Source organism: Chlorocebus sabaeus, chromosome 11 (assembly GCF_047675955.1).
Source record: "Chlorocebus sabaeus isolate Y175 chromosome 11, mChlSab1.0.hap1, whole genome shotgun sequence".
NCBI lineage: Eukaryota > Metazoa > Chordata > Mammalia > Primates > Cercopithecidae > Chlorocebus > Chlorocebus sabaeus.
In genome coordinates, this window is record NC_132914.1 from 11,956,896 (window position 1) to 11,983,334 (window position 26,439).

The 26,439-nt window shown below is 37.4% G+C and overlaps 1 protein-coding gene across 1 annotated transcript; it reads left to right on the top strand.

Annotated features, from left to right (window-relative positions):
* The first annotated feature begins 11,825 nt into the window (after nucleotides 1–11,825).
* Nucleotides 11,826–13,408, top strand: SMIM10L1 (small integral membrane protein 10 like 1). The gene has a single exon (XM_037990338.2). The coding sequence runs from the start codon at nucleotides 12,002–12,004 to the stop codon at nucleotides 12,206–12,208; it is 207 nt and encodes a 68-aa protein (XP_037846266.1). The 5' UTR covers nucleotides 11,826–12,001; the 3' UTR covers nucleotides 12,209–13,408.
* Nucleotides 13,409–26,439: the final 13,031 nt, after the last annotated feature.

The following is a 26,439-nucleotide window of genomic DNA, read 5'->3' on the forward strand; positions in this document are numbered from 1 at the left end:
CCCCAGAACTAGACAGGGTTCAGAGTGACCCCAGGACTGCTATAATAGGAGTTTCAGGGAGTGGGTCAAAGATCTGGAGAATTTTCTTACATGGTGGTAATGAAAGAAAAGGCAAATCACAAAAGGGTTCTGATTAAAAAAAAAAATAGTACGCAGGTGCAAAAGTAGGAGAAGGGGAAGCAGAGTTGGAGACAAAAGGGAGAAAGCCTCTGAAATATTTTTCACCTCAGAAATTTTCAGATGTCCTTTTGTTTACCTCCCAAATGGGGGCAATTTTTCTCAGAATTTCTTTTTGAAGCTTCTTAGGTGCCACTGTAAGTAAGTATCCTATTCTACTAATCTGGTTCTAATACCAGATTTTTCTAACTGTGCATGCAAATAAATTATTATAGGCATTTCTAAAGATCCCCATTTTGGCCACTGTGAAACCGCCTTTGCAAAATTTATAACAAGAAAATTATGACAATGAAAAGATCCGATCTGACTGACTCCAACTCGCTTCTAACCTCCAACCTGTTCTGGTTCATTCCTGGGCATACACCAAACTAACTTTGGGAGGAACTTAGTTTATAGATTAACTTTGAAACAAAGATGAACAGCCCTTTCCCACAACAAACCCCCTTTCTATCTGGGGACTAGACTGCCTTTGCAGGACTAACAAATTATCTACAAGATTGAACTTATGGTTTAGAAGTTATGCAACTGGAGACTGCAACATTCTAAACCTCCCCAAATTGCTCATTGGGATAATATCCCTATAGTTAAACCTAAGATAAGTGCTTGAGATATTTTGCAGACCTTGCACTCAATGAGTCAGCTGGCACCACCCAGATCAACAAACTAGCTCATCACTCAGAAAATGACTCAGTGCAAGAGGGCAACTTTGACTCCCTAAGATTTCATCTCCAACCTGACAAATCAGCACTCCCCACTTCCCAAACCCCTGCCAAATTATCTTTAAAACCCAAATCCCCAGATTTTTTAGGAGACTGACGTAATAAAAAAAACTCCAGTCTCCCATATAGCCCGCTCTGCATGAATTAAACTCTTTCTCTATCGCAATTCCCCTGCCTTGATATATCAGCTCTGTCTAGGAAGAGGGCAAGGAGAACTCACTGAGTGGTTACAATTCCTGTTTACAATCATCCTGGGTTAGGCGGGTCTACTTTCCTAGATATCTACAAGAAGATACTCCATATGTGTTGTATATAAAACCAGCTGGCGTTTAACAAAATGGAGTTGGTAACAAATGGAAAATCAATCCCAAATTTCAAACAGGAAAGCAGCTGCAATTTTTAAAGCATGCTGTGTAAAATGAGATCAATAGCGCCAAATTGCCAATACCTTGATCTAAACCTTACTGCCATAAGACAAAGCAGTAAAAGCAAAGGTCTGCGCTCCTTGCCTGACCTTAATCTGAACCTCTGATCCTGAGGCAGAATTTGAAAAGGCAGTTTTTTCTATAACCCAAATCTCTTACCCACAAGTTAAAGACAAAAAGCAAAAGGTCTGTGCAGAGCTCTTTGCCTGGCCTTAACCTGAATCTCTGACCCTGAGACAAAATTTGAAAAGGCAGTTTTTTTCTACAACCCAAATCTCTTACCCACAGGTTAAAGACAAAAAAATAACAAACAAAAAAAAAACACCTTCATTCTAGTGAGGGACGGTTTGAAACAACAGCTCAAGCAAAATCTAGACCTCCAGTCAAGGAGTGAGATAAGTTTAAATTTTCAGTAGGACCTACCACTTTACATCCAACAGTTTCAGAATCAGAAGAATACAAGGGGTTGGGAGCTGGACAGATGCAGAGTCAGGAAGAATGCTAAATGGTGATGGTCAGGGTAGGTTGCTTTGAATGCTACTCACGGTACAAGGTTGAGGCACAATATATAATTTTGTTTGTTTGTTTGTTTGAGACAGAGTCTTGCTTTGTCGCCCAGGCTGGAGTGCAATGGCATGATCTTGGCTCACTGCAACCTCCACCTCCCAAGTTCAAGTGATTCTCCTACCTCAGCCTCCTGAATAATTGGGACTACAGGCAAACACCACCACACCTGGATAATATTTGTATTTTTAGTAGAGACGGGGTTTCATCATGTTGGCCAGGATGGTCTCAATCTCCTGACCTCGTGATCTGCCTGCCTCAGACTCCCAAAGTGCCGAGATTACAGGCATGAGCCACCCCGCCCGACCTAGGCACAATACATAATTTAAAGAGCTTGCTTGAACCAAAGTGAGGACAGCTTCCCAGAAGCTGATACAAAGTTGTTTGTCAGAAATTCTCACCGATTTACAAAAATAACATTCAGTAGTGATTGGCTATTCATTGTTAAGCTATAGGGTGTGGGTTATAGCGTCTAGTGAAACATCATTAGGCTAATTTATAACTTCTGATGGCAATAACAATCAATTTCAAGAGATGCATACATAGCTCAAAAGTGGGGAGTAGGATATAATTGCTGCCTAATTTTAACGTTTCTCTGGACCTGATAATTAAAAAGAACTCACACATCTCAGATAAAAGTTGTTTTTTTCTTTTCATAATGTTGAAGGAAACCAAACTATTCAACCCCAATATATATTTATTTGGCATATTTTAAGATGATTATTCAAGGGGGCTGAAAATACAAGAAGAGCTGAAAAGTTGACCTTCAGGAAGGAGATATGCATCTATAGAGGAAATAAAGTAAAGGAAACAACAGATGCAAACAGGCTTTCTCTGAAAGCATACCCCACCACCTTCCTTGTCTGGATCTAGGAAAGATTAATGGATGGTCTAACACCTTTAAAGCCGTGACAGAAATACTTACCACTCACTACCATCTGTTCTTTCTGAGGGCTGCTGCCTTTGAGATTTCATATTTGTAACAAGATAGCCTTTGCTAACCAGGCCTTTCCTCTTCTCTCCCTCCCATAGCCTGTCCTGCCACCATAATCTATTTTGTCCTTTGTGAGTACCTATTTTTATATAACTCAAAATGGTATAAAAGCACCAGCCATCTCACCATTTCTTTGAGATTTTACATTTTGTATGACTCCCTTACACACGTTTGCACACAGTAAAATTCGTATGCCTTTTTATCTATTAAGCTATTAACAGTTTATTCTATAGACTCAAATTCTTGAACCTTCTAGGAAAATTTTAAACTTCCCTACAATGTCAAAAGCTTAATCAAGTAAATATGAATATCATGCTATTTTTGTTTTGCCACAAACCTACATTCAATAGATGTAAATGGTTGCACAAAACGTTTCCTGAGATGGTCAGTTAAATTTATGAAATAAGGTACATTTAAATAACACCTTTAAAATATTTCCTGATAGAATGGCCACCAGGTAGCCTTGATTTGAATCTAGAAGTTATATCTTCCATTTTTGTTTCTCTCGCTAATATAACTATATCCACCCATATTACTTCAACGACAGTGTTGATCCCTTTTCGTATTCTCTAGGTCAAGGTAAAAGAGTACTTCATTGTAACTGCAAGTACTGAAGTTGACAAAAATACTTCATTAATGCTTTGTGACGAGAAACCAGAAAAATAAAAAGAATGGACTGTAAGAGAATAACTTAAAAACAATAGTTGTTACAGCCTGTCACGCAAATTTTGCCTCTAGCGAAAGAACAGAAAGAAAGAAGGGAGAAAAGAGGGAAAAATGGAAGAAACTAAAATTATTTAATTATTTTTAATTTTGTTTAATTAAAATTTCTAGTTGGGAAATTTTGCCAATTGATCCTCAGTATTTCCCACCCCCAAGGGTTCCCCTACATTTTATGTTTTTCTCACATAGGAGCAAAGTTTTCTGAAAATAGCAATAAGTATAAGTAGAGCTGGTGAATTATTCTTTTTAAATAATACAGTTGGTCTATACTTTCAAGTGTCATTTAGCACATTTAAAATGCATCTGATTTTACTATAAAAAGGTGAAATTGTAATATATTACAAATTATAAATATGTCTATATTTATTTCTAGGCATATAGGAAAGATTCTATTCCAGGAATTTGTTTTAAAATACAAGAAAGTCCAATGGGAGAATACACGAATAAATTTTCACATAGTTGCTTTCCTGTATTATCTATCAGAGTATCACTTTTTATGAGTTTTTCTGCCTCTTAGAAAGCTCTTCAGTTACCCCAAAACCCTAAAAGAAGCTTGCTTTATCTTGCTGTTTCCTGAAATTATGATAAATGAATGGCCTAAAACATAGAAAGATATTATTTACTTATTAAACCTCAATATCAGCCGGCTAGCAGACAATATGTGACCATAAACTACTATATGAATTGAGATGATGTAAATCAAAAAGAGAGACAAGAAAGAGGTCACCATTCTCATGGCTTTTACATGAGCTTCAGCGCTGGGATCTTGGGACACTATGATATAGAACCTCATCCTCTTGCTATGTCTCCAAAGAGAAAGAAGTAACCAAATAAATGATGCTATTGAAATAGTTATGGGAATTATGATCTCAGTGTTCATGAGTACTAAGTAAATAATGGTCTGCTCTTCACACACTTTGAAATTCCAAGTCTTGTTTGTTTCTCTGTTTAAAACATCAGAAATTATGTGGTCTATCTCTGGGATACTAATAAGGAAAGATAACAAAGATCCCAGAAAAAAAAATAATAACCACCCTGTTAATTCTACACTTCGACCAAAGAAAAAGAGGATGAAAAAAATGTAGCTATCTTCAGGAAATAGAAGATGCTGAGGCAGGTGTCAAGTCAGACACCTAAGTGGTTGGATACTATGCAAAACAATATTAATTTTCTAATTTTACCAATGCTATATCGATTGGAAGAGAGCACTTGTAAAAGTGAATCAATTAGCAACATAATCAGAAAACATATTCTGGATACAGATAAGCTGATGAGGATGAGGTAAATGACATTGATTTCCCTGTGTCTTACCCAGTTAATGCAGTTCACTATTCCAATCAATCCATTTACCCAAATACCTATTATGAGTTCCACAGCTAAGATAAGCAAAATGATGTTGTCCTGTGCACTTGACATTTCTTCTAAATGAAAAATTGCTGTCTCAAATACCACTGTTGATTAGTTGATGGATTGGAAATAATTATTAGTGGTACTTCTTTGTTGTTACAGTGACTTGCATTCACTTCAATAAACATCAGCTCTTGCTTTCTGATAGGTCCTCAGTTAACATTGTGAAAACCATTTCAGTCCATTAAAAAGTCTTAGTTTGTAATTTCCTTCTCAACAGATGTGGATGTATCTTCTTTTATAGTAATCCCTGCTATGATTTTTCCGTGTTCTATTATGAGTGAAAGGATTATATTTAGTTTGCTTAGAAGCAAATGGAGAAAGATTCTCTTTCATTCTGTCACCTTCTACCCTAGCCTAAAATGTATATTAAGAAAACATGAAAATTGCCAAGTAGGAGTTTCTAAGAGCTATCTAAGAATTAAAATTGTAGTAGAAAACTGAAACTAGAGATGGAAATTCAGTATCGTCATCATGATCAGCACCATCATTCACTTCAGTACCAAAAGAAGAAATAAATAAAAAGCACCAATAACTCAACTCTACCTTTGCAGATAATTTACAAATCGGGAAGACTTGACAATGTAATCTCAGTAATTGAAATTTAAAGGGAATATATTATTTTTACTTGGATAATTATTATTTGGACAATTGCACTAATACTGATCAATATTTTTCTGGATTAGTACTCATATATTACAAGGTATTTGTATCATGGATATCCTATTTGCTTCTTAAAACATCATTTACTACAGCTAGAAGTACATTTTAGTTTTAAAAAGTGCAAACTGGAGGATTTAAATAGTTTGTCCAAGATCACAACAGTTATATGTGGCAGACAGGAAGGCTTTAAATGGTCTTTTGACCCAAATAGCACTCTTACATTCTGCAGTGTTTTGTTGTTGTTGTTGTTGTTGTTGTTGTTTCCATAAGTTATTGGCTGCAGGTGGCATTTGGTTACATAAGTTCTTTAGTAATGATTTGTGAGATTGGTGCACCCATCACCCAAGCAGTATGCACTGCACCATATATGTAGTCTTTTATCCCTTGCCCCCTCCTACACTTCCCCTCAAGTCCCCAAAGTCCATTGTATCATTCTTATGCCTTTGTGTCCTCACAGTTTATCTCTCACATATCAGTGAGAACATACAATGTTTGGTTTTCCATTCCTGAGTTACATCTCTCAGAATAATAGTCTCCAATCTCATCCAGGTCACTGCAAATGCTGTTAATGCATGCATTTTTATGGTTGCATAGTATTCCATTATATATATACACACACACACATATAGATGTATAGATATAGATATAGATATAGATATATAGATATAGATACAGATATATACACAATCCAATCCAATCTGTAGTTTTTCTGTATTTAGATTCAAATGGCTCCAGTGGTGGAATGCCAGTAACTTGTGTTTTGGGGAAGACTGGAGTGCCAAAGGGGTTCTCAGTGTTTGTGCTCAGCTTCAAGAGTCCACACATGGACTATAGAGAAGGCTCTCTTTCTACACTCATGTCCCTCTCCCAGTATAGTGGCATTGCTTGTTAATCAGAGAAAGCTTCATGGTGGGGCAACGGGAGCTCTTCATTCTTCTCTAGCTACTGCCCGTCTACGTTCCTTTGCCTCCAATGTGGGGCCTTTTTAATGCTCCTACCATTCCCACAACAAGAAATACTGCCTAAAACAACCAGGAGTGCAGGATCCTGGTTGAAAGCTGGTTTTCTTCCCTTCCTCCAGTGGCAATAGATGGCTTTCCCCCGGGGTCAGCATGGGAGTCCAAGGCAGGCAACCTTCCTGCCCTTCCCTGAGTGTCAGTCAATCAATGTCTTGTATCACTGGAGGGTCTTGATATCATCAGATTAACTGCCCCCCTTCCTGCAGCAAATGGCTTTTTCCTGGTGTTCATGCAGAGTCCAGGGTTGGTGGGTTTTCTGCCCTCCCTCAGTGGCAGATCTTTTCCATTTAGCCAGCATGCAGTCCAGAGCAAGTGAGTTTCCTGGACTTCTCCTGTGGCAACAGATCTCTAACAAGTATCAATGCAGACCCAGGAGTGCAGGGAGGTTTCTTACTCCACCTCCGGTACCAATCAGCTATTGCCCAATATCAGAGTAGGGTCCAAGCTACAGTGGATGCCCTGCCCCTCACTCAGCAGTAGGCAGATTTTGCTTAATAAAGATCCAGAACATGTGTAGTTTTCTTGCCTGTCCCCTAGCACTGGCCAACAATCACCTTTTACTCAGGCAGGTTCCAGTGTAAATGGGCCTCTCCAGTTTCTATTACTCCTCCTTAAAACTTAAGAAGACTTTGTTCCCCTTTGTTTTAGATTTGCACTGCTGCTGAAACAAAGTGTCACAAATTTAGTGGCTTAAATGCCACAAAATTATCTTAACAGTTCTGTAGATCAAAGTCTGATATATGTCTTACTAAGCTAAAATCCAGGTGTCAGCAAGCCTGCATTGCTTTCTGGAGGCTCTAGGGAGGACTCCATTTCCTTGCCATTCCCAGCTTCTAGAAACTACCTACAGACCTTGGTTTGGGGCCTCTTTCATCTTCAAAGTCAGAAGTGTTGCATCTCTTTAACCCTAGTTAAGAAATAATCTATTTTTAAGGACCGATATGATTAGACTGAACCCACCTAAATAATACAGGATAATCTCCCATCTCACGGTGCATACCAATAATCACATTTGCAAAGTCCCCATGCCAGATAATGTAACATATTAACCAGTTCCAAAGATTAAGTCATAGACATCTTTGGAAAAGCCATTATTCTACCTCCTATACCATGTACCACAAAAGAGCTTTCCCAAGTTTCCTGCTCTGTCCTCAACCTTTCCAGTAAGCATTCGGTAGAAGCCCAAGGGAAAAAGCTGGCAATTACTGATCACTCCTGTGTCTGGGGCTCCCAGGTACTCTCAACTGTTACATTAAACTATTCTCAATCTTTGTAAGAACTGGTTAAAATTTCAGCCATCTTCTTGTTACCTATCAACATGCCAGAGAACTCTTCTGGAGTTCTATCACAGATGAAACAATTTGTGTCTCTTATTTGCAAAGGCTTTTGTTTGTTTGTTTGTTTGAGTCTTGCTCTGTCTCCCAGGCTGGAATGCAGTGGTGCGATCTCAGCTCACTGCAAGCTCCACCTCCTGGGTTCACGCCATTCTCCTGCCTCAGCCTCCCGAGTGGCTGGGACTACAGGCACCCGCCACCATGCCCAGCTAATTTTTCGTATTTTTAATAGAGACAGGGTTTTACCATGTTAGCTAAGATGGTCTAGATCTCCTGACCTCGTGATCTGCCCGCCTCGGCCTCCCAAAATGCTAAAATTCAGTTTACCTGCTCACCTTGTAACTTCAGTTCTAACAAGCTCAAAATAAATTATGACTTTGTAGCCTACCTAGTTTACTCCCCTTGTTAGAGCAGAAGCAACATTCTCTTTTGGTTTTCTACCTTCTAAAAGGAAGCAGAATTCTCGAGATGCTTTTCTAAATGCATGCTGTATCATATTCTTCCACATGCATGGTTTATAAATGTCTCAATTAAAAAAATAGATTCACGTATAGGTGATTTTTCATGCAACCTCTCTGGCCTTGTAATGAAGAATACAATAGATCTTAATAATCTGACAATTATTAAGTGTGTCTCATTGTTTAAAAGAGAGGTGGGGGAGGAAAAAGAAAAGTCTTGCTTGAAATATGGAAATAAGAGTATATGTTTAGCTCTGAGTATGTTCTGGTGAGAATTACAATGATGCCAAACTCTATGCATATATTAAAGCCATAGCAAAAAAAAAAAAAGAAAGAAAGAAAAGAAAAATGAAAGAGTTTTTATGTGGGCTTCTACTTGATTTTATTTTTTCCTAATACAAAAAAGTTTTCGTCAAGACTTTCAAGGAACCAAGGTTTCCCATCACATCAAGAATATAATCTTTCACGGCATTATAAGAGGTCTGACTCAGCTTGTTCTTCCCAAGAATCAGAATCAGACTGATCAGAAAGGCAGAAGGTTGCTACTATATACAAAAGCATCATGCCCAGCAGGCTGTTTACCATAAAGTGAATCGAATCTGATATAAAAGTTGAAAAACAGTACATGATAAAAAGAAAGTAAGAAAGATTACAGACTCCAAAATCATTTATATCCCAATGGAATGTTAATAAACCCAGGACTCCATCAGAATCATAATATTCACATAATTAATTCTACATTTTATCCAGAGGAAAAATGGCTGAGAAAAAATTAGCTATCTTGAATCGCCCCCACCTCCAAAAATTATCAGGCAGATAGCAAACCAGAGGGTTGAGTATTGATCAGTGTCCAAAAGGAAATTGTACTTTTTTTCTAATTTGGTATTAGCACAAGTTAATGGTGTGGTGTGAACGTAAGTACAAAAATATTAAGCAGTATTAAACACAGCTGATAAATTCTGGAGATGGCTAAACTTATGAAAAGTCAGTTAAAGGAATCTTACAATGCCTAAGGCAGTCAATGCAGTTAATCTGTACAATCAAGCCATTTCCAAATATTCTAATCATGAATTCTCCTCATATCACCCTCAGCAAAATATTGTTCCTTATAACTAGAATACACAGAGAAAAATCTTAATCTCTCATGTTGTAACTGTTTGTCTGCTTCAGTATAACACATCTGATGCTTGATTGTACAGTCTTGATCCAGAAATTGCCCAGTGTTGCTAGGGAACCTAATCATTGGTATCATCGATACAATTTGTTCTCCTTTCAGCGTTGTACTAAATCTGTGTAAAAGTTTCCTTTAAATCTCAGACAGTTTCTGTGTGATGATGATTGAAAGGTAACTCATTTTGTTAGTATGCAAATGTGGGACAGATTCTTTCACTGATTTGCAATTTTTCTCTTGCCTTTAGGCTTGGATCCTATGAATCCGATCCTTGCATTCTGAATGCATTTTTTATATAAGAGAGAACTTACCTTGGCAGATTCTCAAAAAGGGAATTGAGAATTTGACAATATGGTACTTTGCAGACCCACTGAAGCCTACCTTAAAACTTTGCCAAAAGATCACCAAGCTAAACAAGAAATTATAAAGTATCAAAACTGGAATATAACACCAAAAATAGGGAAATGAAAAAAGATTAGGAAAGGAAGGCCAATTAAGAGTCAATGAAATACCACCCAGAGAAATGGCTTAAGATGTGTTATTGTTGACAGACTGTTCATACGTGCCTACTAGCAAGAAATGTGGATTAGGCATTCAAATCTAAAACATCAAGGGGCAGATAAAAACTATGACCATCTACATTATTGGTCCTATCCCACTCTCAGGAGGAAAGAAGGAAATCTTTCTTCCGCTCTAGAGCATTAAGGAGTAGGATTTAGAGCTTTGTGACTGTTCTTTGCCTATTCCCTTCCCATTGGAATAGGACCTCAATCTGGCCATGTTATCAGTGGGTGGCTGCTATTTTCCCCACGGTCTCAGGGTGGAAGACAAAGTTTTCATGGAGTTACCCAGAGCTGGAGCAAGTAGGGCATAAAGGGTGGCACAAAAGAGGAATAGAAGAGAGAATGAGTCCACATAGCTTTACATATTTGGAAATGAAAAATCCAGGAACGTAATGACTCCCGTGACCCTGAATGGCTCTATGTATTAGTCTTTCAGTTTTCAAAGGGAGTAAATTATATTTGTGAACTGAAATTACATAACTTCTCCCAGTTCTCGGAATGGATCATTTATTTTACATTGCTCTTCAGTCTGTACACCAGTATTTTAGAAGTTGTCATAAGTAATTCCTGTAAGTACTAACTCCGGGTAGTGGTACTGGTACAGCAAAGTAGCAAAAGAAGAAATACTGGCTGGGAAAACAAAATTAATTTTTATAAATTTCTCAATGGCATGTTATTTCTACCAGTCATATCATCAGTAGACTATATAGAAACAGAGGTACTCCAGGGTACTGAACTTCTGCTTTGAATAGCTGCTAGACATGCAGTGCACAGTGGGATGTGTGGTATCTGAACAATGCTTTTCAGAACAAGACTGTAATCTTAAGGTCATGATCAGAAATCACACATTTGAATAATCCATGAATGATGACGTGTTAAGATTAAAACATACAGGGCTGTCTAGTTAAAATGGGAGATAAGTGAGGGTAATGAAATGTGTGTCATTTAAATAGCAAAAGTATTGTGGCTATTAGGGATTCACTGTGCAGTTACTCTAACAGTATTAAGAGTTTGGAAGTACGGAGTAGTATTCCAGCCCTTACAGCCTAGCCACAGGTTTCCACAGATGCATCTCCATGCAGAAATGGTTGAAGCTTCCATAGCTAATCTGAACTTTTTAAGGGTTTACATAGACGGGAATATGATTTTGTATGTATGTCCGTGTGTATATACGCGTGTCTACTAGTTTTTTGCTTGAATGTTTATCATTTCTGTCACTTGCAATTTAAATATTCCTAATACATAGAAAAATCCAAAGACTAAGATTGTGATCCTTTATGCCTATGGTATATTATGAATACAGAGACCTTGTGCCTTTACTGGCTTAGGAATAATCTTGCCCTAATATTAATGTTATGAAATCAAAAGGGTAAGATTTCTGGCTAACATCCCACAGAACACAGCAGACAAACTAAAGTTTTAATCTAGTTTTGGACTTTATGCCCTAGAGCAAGTTACATCTCGCTTAGCTTTTTTCATTTTAAAGTGGAAATATCTGCATGGTTGTTCGTACATGCTATATAACACATCCTATTCCAGATCAACCACCAGTTGAGCTCTAAATAGTAAATGCCAGAAGTGAGAAGCAGACAGGAAGGGGCGGAGCGCCAACGGCGCCTGGAGCGACGCGCCGCACCGGACCCAGCAGCGGCAGCGGCAAGCTTGGGTGTGAGCCCGGGGGCCGCTTTGCCCACCGTCCCGCCGGTTCCAGCCGTCGCTAGGGGGTCCGCGGGCCCTGCGGCAACCCTCGGTACAGACGCTGGGCGGGCGGCGACACCTGGCCCATGGCCCCCCCGGCGGCTCAGTCTTCCTTGGCCGTCAGGGCCTCAAGCCCCGCCGCGGCCCCCACCTCGTACGGCGTCTTCTGCAAGGGGCTCTCCCGCACCCTGCTCGCCTTCTTCGAGCTGGCCTGGCAGCTGCGCATGAACTTCCCGTACTTCTACGTCGCGGGCTCGGTGATCCTCAACATCCGATTGCAGGTACACATTTAGAGTCGTGACTAAGCTAACGGCCTCAGGGGCTAGCATAATGGCCTACTCCCAGGGTCCCTTGCGGCGCGGCGGAGCAGCGAATGGCGAGCCCCACAGTCTCGCGTTAGTGCTCAGGCGCTGTTCGCGGCCTCTTTCTTCGCTACAAGCAGAGCTCCTCTGGGGGCCGCCGAGAGCCTACAGTTCCTAGAAAGAAAATACGCGATTCCGGAAACAGAACTGCAGTTAAGACCCTCGAAAAGATCTAAGAACGTGTGCATCCTAAAACACCTGACGAATTTCAGGACGTGACAAAGCGCAGAGGTTGCATTATTTCAAAACAAAACAGAAGGCTAAAATTTTCAGGAAAAAGCAAATCAGTAAACCGTGAGTACTGGACTGGATTGTAAGCAAGATTTGAATGAGTAAGAGCTGAAGGTATTAAGATTGTGATATAGAAGGTACATACTTCTTCATTCCACAAGAGAAAAGAATAATAATCAGAAACTTTCAGTGAAAAAAAGCAAAACTGTACAGGAAACGCATCCTCCAAGTACCAGACAAAATGCTGCAAGCTTTTGAACTAATGGCGAGAGTGTGAGAAAATGGGCTCTATTGCAATGCTCCTGTGGCAGGACGTCGTGGATCGAGGCTTGGAACCGCAGAAAAGGAAATCCCATAGAAGCACAAAGCTTGGCTGTTCAGTGAATAACATTTAAATAATCGTAAAATACAAATGTTGTTATGGTTTTTATTGTTTAAGTACATAATTATGGTTACAAAGTGGAATGCAAATGTTATTTACCATATTTTAAAAAGAGAGCCGGAAATACAGGTGGGAATGTTGAAGGAGGGCGGCGGAAATAAATGGAATGGTGGTTCTGTCCTTATAAAGTCGGAACTTGAAAGGTACTGTCTGTTGTTGAGTGGGGAAAGACATTTATTACAGGGTAGCCATAAAGTTTCTAAAACGGTAATATATTAAAGAGGGAGACCGGTAGGGGAGAACAGTATGAAGTCAACAGGAAATGCCTAAAGATGGAGCACTCAGGTAGAATATTTCAAAAAATAAAAATTGATAGAGTATCTGGTGTATTTGAATACAGTCTAGAGAGCTTTCATTTTTCCATAGAGTGGGGATAAATTAGTGATTGCATATTTTTCAAATTTAGAAAATAGAACATGTAATTTTGAACCCTGAGAAAAATAAAAATTTAAAAACTACACTGTATACCTCAACTATGGACAATACTAGTCATGTAAAGTCTGTCATAATTATGTGAATACTGAATACTGATTTTACAACAAATGATTCTACAACCGGGAGGATGGAAGAGAAGAGAGATGTGTGTGTGTGTAATGGTAGTGAGCCAATCAAGATCTGATATAGAAAAGTGCAGGAAAAGTAGTATACACATGTTTTTTCCAGATTAAGAAAAAAACTATAATAATAAACCACTAAGAGTGGTAAAGTTTTAAATCAAGATCTGATATAGAAAAGTGCAGTAAAAGTAGTATATACATGTTTTTTCAGAAAAAAATAATAAACCACTAAGAAGGGTAAAGTTTTAAACTAGATGCAGTGTTCTATATTCCACTCATTGTGCCCAGCGAACAGTTAGTTGTTCTGTCTTTAAGTAGTAAGTATCTTGCCCCCTCCAACACCAGGTCTGGCCTTGGATAATTGTTCTTTCTAGGCTTTATTCTTTGTCTCCAGCCAAACTCCACTTGGGCATATTCTCCTTTATGCCTTTTCTACCTGAAGATACTCTCTTTTAAAGCTAAGCTTAGATGGCACTTTTTCCATTAAATTTTTCCTGGATTCCACTGACCATATAGGAGCTCACTTCTTTTAATCCATAAGGCCGTTTTCATAAGTTGCCTTATTTTTCCCTAATTGTGCATCAGCTATCTGTTTTATATACTCAAGACAGGTTTCCTAGACTGCGATAAGCCAAAACATTTTAATCTAAAATATCAGAAGTGTAGTTTAATAAATGAAATAGTAATACCAAGGAATTTAGAATGGTGAACATCACTGTTTCCCAGAGCACTAATGTCCCAATTTGTAACACAAAAGACTGTCTAGTCTTAATGCTGAAATGGTGACAGAGTAGGATGCTCCATTTGGGTGACTATGTGAACATGTTCCTACAACTTTTTTCCTCACATCAGTCATTTGTTAAACCAAAGAAACAGACTTTGTATTTATTATATCCTCCAACATAATTGGCAACTCTTTGAGGGAAGACACTATATCGTATTCAATTTTACACCCTGTAGTAACAGTATGTGTGTGCATTGTATATATACATATATGTGCATACACATATATAAATGTAAGTAGTAACTATATATGTACACAGTTACCACTTACATACTATATATGTATACAGTTACAGCTTACATTTACCTCCTAATATATACATATTTACATTTTTACATTTTAAATATGTAAAATTACATATTTATGTAATGTAAATATGTAATTATGTAATTTACATAAGTGTAAATATGCCATGCATATTTACATAAATATGCATATATATTAGGAGGTAAATGTAAGCTCTGTGGTTTATTGTTTATTCAGAATTGCTCTTAATTCTTGAGGTATACTTTGCCGCCTACATGTTGCAATTCAGTGCAATTCTCAGGAGACAAAACAAGATTTTGACCTGAATAAAACCAGTTATTGTTGTAATTCACAAGTGAGTTTATTCTTCCTGGCACACTTCCAGGTAATATCCATTAGGCCAAGGATTTTGTTTGTTCACTGTTCTATCCCCAAGCCTAGAGCATTGCCCAGTGCGGAATAGCTAATAAATGTTGTTGGATGGGTAGATGAATGGCAATTTGGTTGGTATGCTCTACATAGTCAGCAGTCAATAAAGGAAACAGATATATTTGTCCCTGATAATAAGATGATTCACTTTATTGCCCATAAATTGGTTTTTTTCCAGACCATCATGCACGTTGATTGTTCCAGAGATCCCTCAAGCATGAAAAAGCAGAGACATAGGTGGCATAATTATTATCAGTAAATACAAAACTTAAGAAATATAGCTGACAAAAAAAAAGGGAAATGATGTGTTACAGTTTATTTTAGCTATAAAAGGAAAATAGTGAACATAGCAACGTATGTAACCTAAGGGATAGAGGAAAAGTTTTTTTAAAATTCTGGGTAAAAATACATGTGGCGACAAACAGCATATCATTACCATCAGCATCATTTAAAAAATATATTGAGTTTTTAATACCAGAAACTATGAAAAAGTGTTTATATACATGAGCTCCATAATTCTCACATATACCCTGTGAGGAAAACATTTTTATCATTTTTCAAAGAAGCAAATGGATTTAGAGAGGTTAAGTAACTTCCTAAGGTCATGGTAACCAACCAGACGTCAAATGAATCTCCAGTAATTCCTAAATATATATTTCATAAGGAGTTCAATTTTCTTAAATGTGTAGATAATTACAGATAATCCTGCTTCTCACATTTCTGGACAGAAATATTACCTGGGTAATAGTTACTTTTTTTAACATAACTATTGAGGGTCTTTCATACTAAAATATAAATATTTAACATGATTTGTTATGTAAGTTCAAGTATTTTATACTCTCTGCAGCCTTAAATCTATTGGCTTATTTTATTAGACAGTGGTGAGATTGAGGGATATGGGAGCAAAGGGAGAGAGAGGAAAGGACATTGTCCTCAGAATGGAAGGAAAACACTTTTCTTTGCTACCCAGAGTAGAGATCAGACAATCTTAAATTTGAAGCCATGTCTGTTCCTGTCCTGAGAATCCCTAACTCAATTTTGTTAGAAAATCTTGCAGTTTGCTTTTAACAGGTGATCTTTCTGGCAGAACATCAATAGCTTTTGATAGAGTCAAGAAGAAAATAAAGTTACATGCAGAAGCATAAAGGGGTAGGATGAAAGTTGAGGAATACAGGGACAAAAGATGAGGGAAAGGAATATCCTAATACTTGGAAGTTTGAGCATGGAAAGTAGTCTAAAGACTAGATTTGGGAAGTTCCAAGAAAATGGGCCAAGGAAAGAACCTCTGCAAGAACTATGAGAATTCCCAATAATTGGGTTGGATTGATTCATGTTAGTCTATTACTTGGGTTACCTTGAGTGCAGGGATTCTTCATGCAGTTTTAACACTTGTCTGAATGTGCCCCCCCAAAATTCACATACTGGCATTCTAACCCCCAAAGTGATGATCTTAGGAGATGGGGCCTTTGGAAGGTGATCAGGTCATAAATATGAAACCCTCATGAATGGGATTAGTGCCCTTATAAAGGAGACCCCAAAATAATTCCCTTACCCCTTTTGCCATATAAGATTATAGGGAAAAGTCATCTATGAACAAGGAAATGAACCCTCACCAGATATCAAATTTGTGAATGCCTGGATCTTGGACTTTCCTGCCTTTAGAACTGTAAGAAGTAAATTTCTGTTTATAAGCACCCATTTTATGGTATTTTTTATAGCAGTATGAACAAACTAAATAGGATTTGCTCAGCAGGATTACCACCAGGTCAGGTCATGAATCTTTTCAAAATTTCAGTAAACCTCCCCCTACCCCTACAAATATAAATTTCAGCAATGCTCTTGGCACAACTAAAAGGCCTAAGGACCTTCCCAAGAGCCTACTACAAATGAAAAGAAGAAACTATGGAAGTCTTAGTAGCTTAATTGTAGGACATCCCTGCCAGTTTCTGTCCTGATTAGGAATCTGCAATGAACATTACAAAGTCTTCACTATCTTCATGACTTTCAACACCAAGAATATGGACTTAGCCACTGTAAAATAGTGGAATGCATCAGTGAACAATAAAGAGATATGGAGATCATTCATGTTATTAGTGAGGAAGTTTGGTACAACTTTTCATCAACCAAAAAGAAGGAGAAAAACAATCACACAGCCAAATAATGAAATATTGTAACTAGAATGTCTTGGCTCTAAGATCATTGGCAGAGAATTAGAGATTATGTTCAGCAGATTAAAACAAAAACAAAACAAAAAACAGTGAGCTGTGATCATGCCACTGCACTCCAGTCAGGGCTGCAGAGCAAGACCCTGTCTCAAAAAACAAAAAGCCAAAGATACAAGATGTTTAAAGTTAAAAAAGAACTGTTGTTCAAGAGATCATTTTCACTTAATTGTTTTTTGAAAACTGCAAAAGTATCTCAAACTGAAGTCTAAAAGGAAAATAATTAATAGAAGTTTCAAAGTTCAGAGTCCAGGTTATATCTATATAAAAGGGAACGTAAATTATTTCCAGAACTGATTCATTTATTAAACATGGGGCTAAGGAATAGAGGTAGCAATATACAAATCAGGATAATGCCTTTGTCTTCTGAAGCTGCATCTACATTGGTGCCCCTCAAAATAGCTAAAATTGAAAATAGTTTATCAGTCACCTGGGATTTCTTCTACAAATAACCTTCCCAAAAAAATATTGCCTAACATTTTTCTGAATTTATCAAACCAACCATCTGATCAATTTTCTAAATGAAGATTTATTCTTGGCAATAATCTAGCTCAGGGCCTAGGTAATCGTACACAGCATTAAGCAATGTAACAGATGAGTGGACTGGAAGTATGGGTTTTGCAGATGGCCTCCTTGTTTCTGTATTTTAATTAAGGAAGTTTCTAGCTCAAAGGACATGAAATTAAGGGCAGCAGCAAACCATGTGAACTATCGGAGATTCACCAGAGACTATCACGCCCTCTGAAATATTTATTGATCCATGCATATTTTCACTAGGATGTTTTCTTTGAGTAAAGCTAAGGACAACATGGCTTGCACACCCGAAATATCTTCTCATCTTAAGTTCTGGGCCTAAGGCAGGGCTCAGGCATCAGCCATTTTTGGCATTAGAAACAGGTTATTCAGGTTATTGGCAGCTCTTCTGTAAATCAACTGTGTGACCAAACTGAGACGGGGGAACTCAAAAACTCTCATGACATCAAGACTATAAACTTACTTTAGGAGAAAGCAATTGGCAAAAAAAAAAAAAAAAAAAAAGTCAATCATTTTCTTTTCCCAATTGTTTGTTCCCAGGATAGGATACAGTTCTCTCCAGATTGCCTGCAACTAGCTTTGGATGTAAGAGTCGTGGTTGTCTTGCATCGTGGCTTGCATCTCCAACCCAGGCTTTTATTATGGAAAATGATGGTGCAGAGCTTAATCTCAAAATGTCATTGTAATAGGGAGAATGCAATACAGTGGTAGCCACAGTCCCAGACTCTCCCAGCCTTCATCGTTTAATAGTCATTTTCTGTGCTTTTATTATCTGGAATAGGTTTCTGCTCCATATAGCTTCATCTCTCCAAGGATAGTACCTGAGATGTGAGGACTTAATCCTAGTAAGACATTTACTTCTAAGTCCCACTCACTAGAAGCAAGGATTGTGCATGGTTGTTTAAATCTTTTGAATCTTGATCATTAAAGAAAAGTTTAGGCCAGGCGCAGTGGCTCACCCCTGTAATCCCAGCACTTTGGGAGGCCAAAGCTGGCAGGTCACCTGAGGTCGGGAGTTTGAGACCAACCTGACCAAAATGGAGAAACCCTGTCTCTACTAAAATACAAAAAAATTAGCCAGGCATGGTGGCGCATGCCTATAATCCCAGCTACTTGGGAGTCTGAGGCAGGAGAATTGCTTGAACCCAGTAAGCAGAGGTTGTGGTCAGCCAAGATTGCACCATTGCACTCCAGCCTGGGCAACAAGAGCAAAACTCCATCTGGAAAAGAAGGGAAGGGAAGGGGAGGGGAGGGGAGAGGGAGGAGGGGAATAGGGATGGGGAAGGGTAGGGGGAAGAGAGGGAGGAGAGGGGAGGGGGAGGGGAGGGCAGCGAGGGGAGGGGAAGGGGAAGGAAAAGGGGAAGGGGAAGGGGAAGGAAAAGGGGAAGGGAATTTAACTTGTTTACTGAAAAGAGTAATTCCAAACCAAATTATCCTCACGATCTGAACCTAAATATAGTCAGTGTGATTTTAATGTTGCCCTTTCTAAAGCAAGATAATGTCCATGATAATCATTAGGAAATTTATTATACAGTATCTAAGAATGAATGAAGTTTTAAAAATCTAAATGTCTGTATAGGCCTGTACTGGCCTTAAGATTATATATTGTATACCTTTTCAGTTACTTTAAATTATTTTGTTGTAAAAGTCAACCCAGAACTATACACAAATACAAACATGCCTAAAATATATGCAAATATGTGACATTCTCTTATAAATTTTCCTTTATGTTCTTATTCTTAGTGAGTTGGTCGTGTTTTCTCTGATGTGACACACTAGTATTCATGGTATGACAAAAATATATCATTACACATTTGCACACACACAGAGATCTTGTGTCAAAGTGTGGTTTTAATCCTATAAAGTAAAAATAGAAGCATCATTATGGACATAGGGATAAGTATTCAACTTCTTTTTAGAAGTTCAGTTGATTTTGCACTTACCCTACAAAGGTATGATAGCTTGAATTCCTAGCTAGGGTCCTAATGAGAGAATTCTCTTTTGTTTTAAAAGTTACATCTATTGTTATGAGATTATATGCTTTCAACATTTTCAGTTCTTAATGTATTTTACTTAGTGTTATAAAAATATTCCACCTACTCCAAATTGGAGTAGATATTGGGTTCTAATGGTATTTAGAACCATTTCCAAATACTACTTTTTTTCCCTCACATATGAATGTCATCACACATTTGCCAGCACATATAAAATTAAAACATGTTGCATTATGTATTTTATATTTATATTAAGTCTCGAATATTTCCTTGTTACTAGCAAATATTAAAATGACAATGATACTTACTTTTTAAAAAATCCAGTATTACATTGGCTGACTTTATGAGTAAATTGTTCATTTATAGGTCATTCTAGGGAAATTTTGTGATGCTCACTTATACCTTAAAATAATCTGGGTGAAAAACACATGCTAAAATACATCTTCAATGTGTTCTCATTAATTCCCCTGGAATATAGAAAAATCTGGAAAAGTCTACGAAACTAAAGCTTTCACTCTTTTTAGATAGCACTTAAGATGGCACAGTAGTCCCACAGCAGTCTCTCTCAGCTTGTGGTTTTCCAAAATTAGGACAAATGAGTGATTTGAAGGAAAAATAGTTGATGTCAACAAGACAAAGAAATTGACCTGCCATTTCTGCTGTACAAGGAAAATCCAACCTGTTAGTAGGAGAGAAGCAAAGTGAACCAAAAAGAGCAGGAGGAAAGACACCATCATTTTCATTTTCATTTTCATTTTCATTTTCATTTTCATTTTCACGGCCCTCTTACGGGCCTTCATTCTGAGGTTCCTTGGGCCCATGGTGTTGACCTGCAAACTCCTGATATGTTTCATCAAGGACAGAATTAAAAGGAGCAGTGAGATCAGGGACAGAAGAAAGGAAATTAAGTAGATCAAACTGACAAAAATCCAGACGTTACAATATAGAATTTTCCTTACATCTAAAGACCAAGTTGAGTTTCTTTCATAAGTTGTATAGCTGTTAATCCACAAGTCACTAAGTCCACCTGTTAATGCACGGTTGAAAACCAGTAGGAACAAAGACCCCAGTGGGAGTACAAGTAGCACTCTGCTAATTCTCCATCACAGCCAGATGAAGCAGGGGTGGCAAAAATTGACTATTTTAAAGAAGTAGAGAACACTAAGACAGGCAGCAAGCCAGGTAACTCAGTGATTGGTCAGTGCCCCCAAAATACCAATACATTTTACTAGTTTGTTGAAGGCATATAGATGTGGCCATAATGCTATTAAAAATGAATCAAGTAGTATTATCCAAAGTTGTCTGATTCTGGAGATAGCAAGACTGGTGAGGATGCAGTCGGCTGATAAGATCATTTGACCCCTCACCAGTCAATGCAGTTAACTAGTACAATAAACCCATTCCCTAACATTCAGATTATGAATTCTCCCGTCATTACTATCAGAAAGGTATTTCCAATTCCAGGTGGCATTTCTGTAGAAGCAAATCCAGAAAGCTAATACTATGTTTCACTGATACTTTTGCTGTCAAAACGTTGCAGAATAATATCCAACTTGATGACTTTCAGATTTATATTTAAAATGTTTACAGTAACTCAGAATGATCTTCTGTTTGATGCCATCTCACTTATCTTCACAAAATATCTTTCTGGTTTTTTTAATGTTCATCTCACTAGTAGGCCTGAAATATGTGCAAGAAGATCCAGTCTCACATATCTTAATTTTAAAAAAAAAAAAAAACTTTAACATTATTTTTAATCAGCTACTGACTTACAAATTAAACAATAAATATAGTAAATGGGCCAACTCATCATTGGTACTGTCAGCAGTTTCCAATTTGTGAGGGCATCTAGAAGGGCAAAGTCAGGTATGCAAATATCCAATAGATTTCTTTACACTGATTTGTAATTTCCTCCTCAACTGAAAGTCAATACCATTTGGATTTGAATATTTTAATTTTAAAAGAATTATCTAAAAATAACCTCTACAATATGTGTATTATTCATTTGTTTCATTAAACTCCATCATATTTCCGATTCTACTTTAGATGAATTAAGTGTAATAAAAAGAAGCATCAAAAAGCTCACAGAGTAGTGAAAAAAAGCAACATTAAATGTGCTTTTACTACTGAATGTAATCGAAGTTTGATCAAAATGTAATTACAACACAGAGGAGGGTGTTATAAAATCTATGGCCAATAACTAATTCTAGTTTCAAGAACATAGTGACAGTTGGCTTGGGTCTTGAAGCTTTTAGGGTTTCTTAAAGAAATAGACAAAAAGGGAGATGATTTTACACAATTATGTAAAAGCATATGCAAAGAAACAAAAATTATTCCTCTATCTGAGCCTCTATTTATTTGTATTATTTTGAACTCTAATACAATGGTTTTCGACCTTTACTGCACATTGCAGTTAATGTGGGAGCTTTAAAAAAACATGTTGATGCCTGTGAGCCACCCCCAGGGATTTTTATTACTTAATTGGTCTGGAGTACATTGCTGGCACTCACTGAGAGGCTCTTGATATATGTCTTACAGTGACTCCCAAACCCAGGCAAAAATCTTTCTACACAAAAGCTGCAAATCTATGATTCTCTGAGGACAGGACAGGATTTTGCCTGCCTTGTTCTCTGACAATGTGTTTCTATTCAGCCGGTATTGATGCTGACTGGCAAATTGGCCAGCAACTCTCTTAACAACCACATAAGTGACTTTTTTGTTGTTGTTGATTGGTATATTTCCAATTCACAGAACATAAAGGGCCTAGATAATAATAGTAGGTCTTCCATAACTATTTGTTAAATGAATTAGTGCTAACTTAGTTGGCAGTCCCACTAGCAGCACACAAAAGGAGAAAATGAGTAAGGCTTGACTGTGAAACAAGTATCAGAGCAAGAAAAGAAAGTACCTCCTTAAAATTAGAGAAAATGTTACATTCATATATGAACTTATGAATCATTTCTGTTCTAATCCTGAAAAACCCAACACTGTTCTGTAATCTTTCTAGTTCAATCAAGAAATCATACAGAATCAAAAGGAACATGCTAGTCTGCCACCCAAGATGGGGGAGGCTTGGTACTTTTCTTCATGAAAAGGAACTACTTCTAGCCCAGGGAGTTGAAGATGGCTAGAAAACTACATTTTGTGACACAAGAAGCAAGATAGCCCTATCTGAAAACGTCACTGATGTTTTCAGAAATGCTCTGTAAGTCATATAAAGGCTAATTGAGAAGAAGACTCCATTGACAGGCATGGCTTAACTGTGACAAACACAGAAAACAAGTCAGTCAGGAGATAGTGATTAAAGAACATTTGAGTTTGTAGTTACACTGAATAAACTAAAAATAAAAGATGCAATAACAAGTATAAAAACCACAAGTCCCATATACTGTGAGTTGTATTCAAAGTCCAAGTTAATAATCACAATTTTTTCAATCTACATAATTAGAGTAATCTATGTCCTACTCTAGACAAAATACCATCCGGTGTCTAGAATGAAAGAAAAACAACTGTGTGAATATACAAACACCCCCTAAAATAACTATTGGGTAATAGGCTTAGTACCTGGGTGATGAAATAATCTGTACAACAAACCCCCATGACATGGGTTTACCTATATAACAAACCTGCACATGTGCCCCTGAAACTAAAATGAAAGTTTTTTTTTAAAAAGAAAACACCCCTTAAAGCATGACCCTGGCCCAGAGAAGATGCTGTCTAATCAAGATTTTGCTAGAAAAAGCCACCTACTAAGACATAGCAGATAAACCACCTGAGACAGTGAGGAAACTGGTGCTCCTCTTTCTTGGAAATCAGTATAGGTGTGCGTTTCTACCTGATGTATACATACAGTACGATTTAAGAAAACATGCTTGGTATACTTGATTTGTCTCTTATTTGCCTTCAGAACTAGAGCTATGGGTTGGAGATAAGCCAATTTCAGCAGTTGAAACAGGTTATTTGTTCCTCTCCTATAAATTACCTGACTGTATGCATTGAAATAACCATAATGATTACACCCGGAATCTTGAAATGAACATTTATTTGACAAGTGAGGTTAGTGGGAGTCTGTAAAAATGAGTGATAATCTCCCTCTTTCCCCAACAGCTGCGTCCCAGGGTAGGTCATAATCACATCAGTCTTTCTTCTCCATGGTGCATGTGGCAGTGCATGTGTTGGGCATGGCTCTTGGATTGTGGCTTGGTGACTGCTAAATTCCCACAAAGGCCTTTTTTGGGAGAAAGTGGAGGTGCAGAGCTTGCTCTCATTTGCCATTCAAATTTGCAGATTACTGGCCAGGCACGGTGGCTCATGTAATCTCAACACTTTGGGGGACCGAGGCAGGTGGATCACCTGAGGTCAGGAGTTCGAGACCAGCCTGGCTAACATGGTAAAACCCCATCTCTACTAAAAATACAAAAATTAGCCAGGCGTGGTGGTGTACACCGGTAATCCCAGCTATTCGGGAGGTTGAGGCAGGAGAATCACTTGAACCAGGGAAGCAGAGGTTGCAGTGAGCCAAAATTGTGCCATTGCACTCCAGCCTGGGCAACAAGAGCAAAACTACGTCTCAAAAAGAAGAGAAGAGAAGAGGTTTAATATTTACTAATATGACATGAGCCAAGATCACTCCACTGTACTGCAGCCTGGACGACAGAGCAAGACTCCGTCTCAAAAAAAAAAAAAAAAAAAAAAAAAAAAACAAACAAAAAAAAACAAACACACACACACACAAAACATACAGATTACAATACATCAATTGCAATAACCAGAATATGTCCTGGGCTACTTTTACTAGTTTTACTTTCGTTTTGCTTCTATTGTGAAGAATAGGTCCCTGTTCCTTGTAGTCCCATCTCCCTGGGGTTGCTGCCTACTAAGTGTTAGACATGTGTTACTCTTAGTTAGACATGTATTAATTTACCAGTAAGGTTGCCCATGAGTTGGATCAATTGCTTACCAAAGAAAAGTTTACTGACACAAAAATATAAAATATAAATACTGTTTTGGGTTATCTTGTAAATAGTACAAAGTTAAGTCATTTATATTAAAAAATATTTAAAATCAACTCAATATCTAAGTCTAAAATATATTCAACTTGATTTGCACATTACCTTTTATCAAGGCAAGAAAATTATGATTATAATCTTCGATAAAATACTAAATTAGTGATTAAAATAATATATGTACATTTTATTTTGTAAAAGGCAAATTACTAAGAAAATAGATTCTGTATTATCATTAAAACTATCATCATCACTGTTATTGATACATGATACCACATAGCTCAGATGTACTTACAATTTCATTTGATGCATATGGGGAGGGGAAGTATTAATAATTCTAACATCATTTCCGGCTCCAGGGCACAGCTGTGCAGTGGTGCCCTCACCTATAGCTTCATCCAGATTAATTTACAAGCATGCATTTATCAGTATTTAATAGCATATTTTTGTTTCTGTACTCTAGCACAATATAAAGAATATATCGAAAGTAAATTCTAAAAGGTATCCTTCGTTGGTTAAAAAAATTTCATTATACAGCTTCTGTACAATGTTTTAATCTATGCCATCATATTCAAAAATTTTTAGTAAAATTTCCCACCCCTAACCTTATATACAACCTATAGTTACCTTATCTAATCTTAGATTATCATAGTCAAGGCAGGACTATGTATACATATGGTTGTCTAAAATTTACAGTAAACCCTCAACATTCTGTAAACAACGTCACTTTGCTTTCTGTGCCTTCCTGGCTAACATTGTTACTATTTTTTTCCTCTAAGAAATCCAGTGATCAGATTGCAACAAAATGCATGTCACATAAACGAACACAAACACAATCATCCTCTAAATGTATTTATGATCTTTTTATAGTAGCAATGTGAGTATAATTGTGAATTAAGAGATAAAACTCTATAATTTTAGTTCTGTTACATAACATGGTAGAAACTGATTTCTGCCTCTCTGAAAATGCTTATTGCATGTCTTAGAATTTAGCAACATTAACAAGTGCCTAGGAACATCAAAATGTTTATTATTTGGGGCTTTAAATGGACATCAGCATTAAATCATGTGTTTCCAGTTTCCATTTAAAGATAATTTATTTTCATACTACAAATCATCCTTTTCTCATATAATCATCGTATTTCCTTGTTATAATAAGACTTCTAATAACAAAAATATACCACTTTTTTTCATTTTAAAAAAATGCTTGGGGCCAGGCACAGTGGCTTATGTCTGTAATCCCAGCACTTAGGGAGGCTGAGAGAGGTGGATCACCTGAGGTCAGGAGTTCGAGACGAGCCTGACCAATATGGTGAAAACCCATCTCTACTAAAAATACAAAAATTAGCTGCGTGTGGTGATGTGTGCCTGTAGTCCCAGACTCGGGAGGCTGAGACAGAATTGCTTGAACCCGGGAGGTAGAGGTGGCAGTGAGCCAAGATCGCACCACTGCACTCCAGCCTGGGCAACAGAGCAAGATTCCGTCTCAAAAAAAAAAGCTTGGCTTTGAAGCTATGAGTCTGTATTTTTCCTACTGTGACTTTAGTTTTTAAATAGATTTTCTACCCACATTGTATATCTTTTACCCATTCAAGTTTATAATCTATCTTGCTTTCTAAAGAATCACACACTTTTTTCTCCACAAGTTGCAATTACCTATCATTTGCATATAAAATTAAATAATTTAGATTTTTTGAAATAATATGTGAGGCTAAAA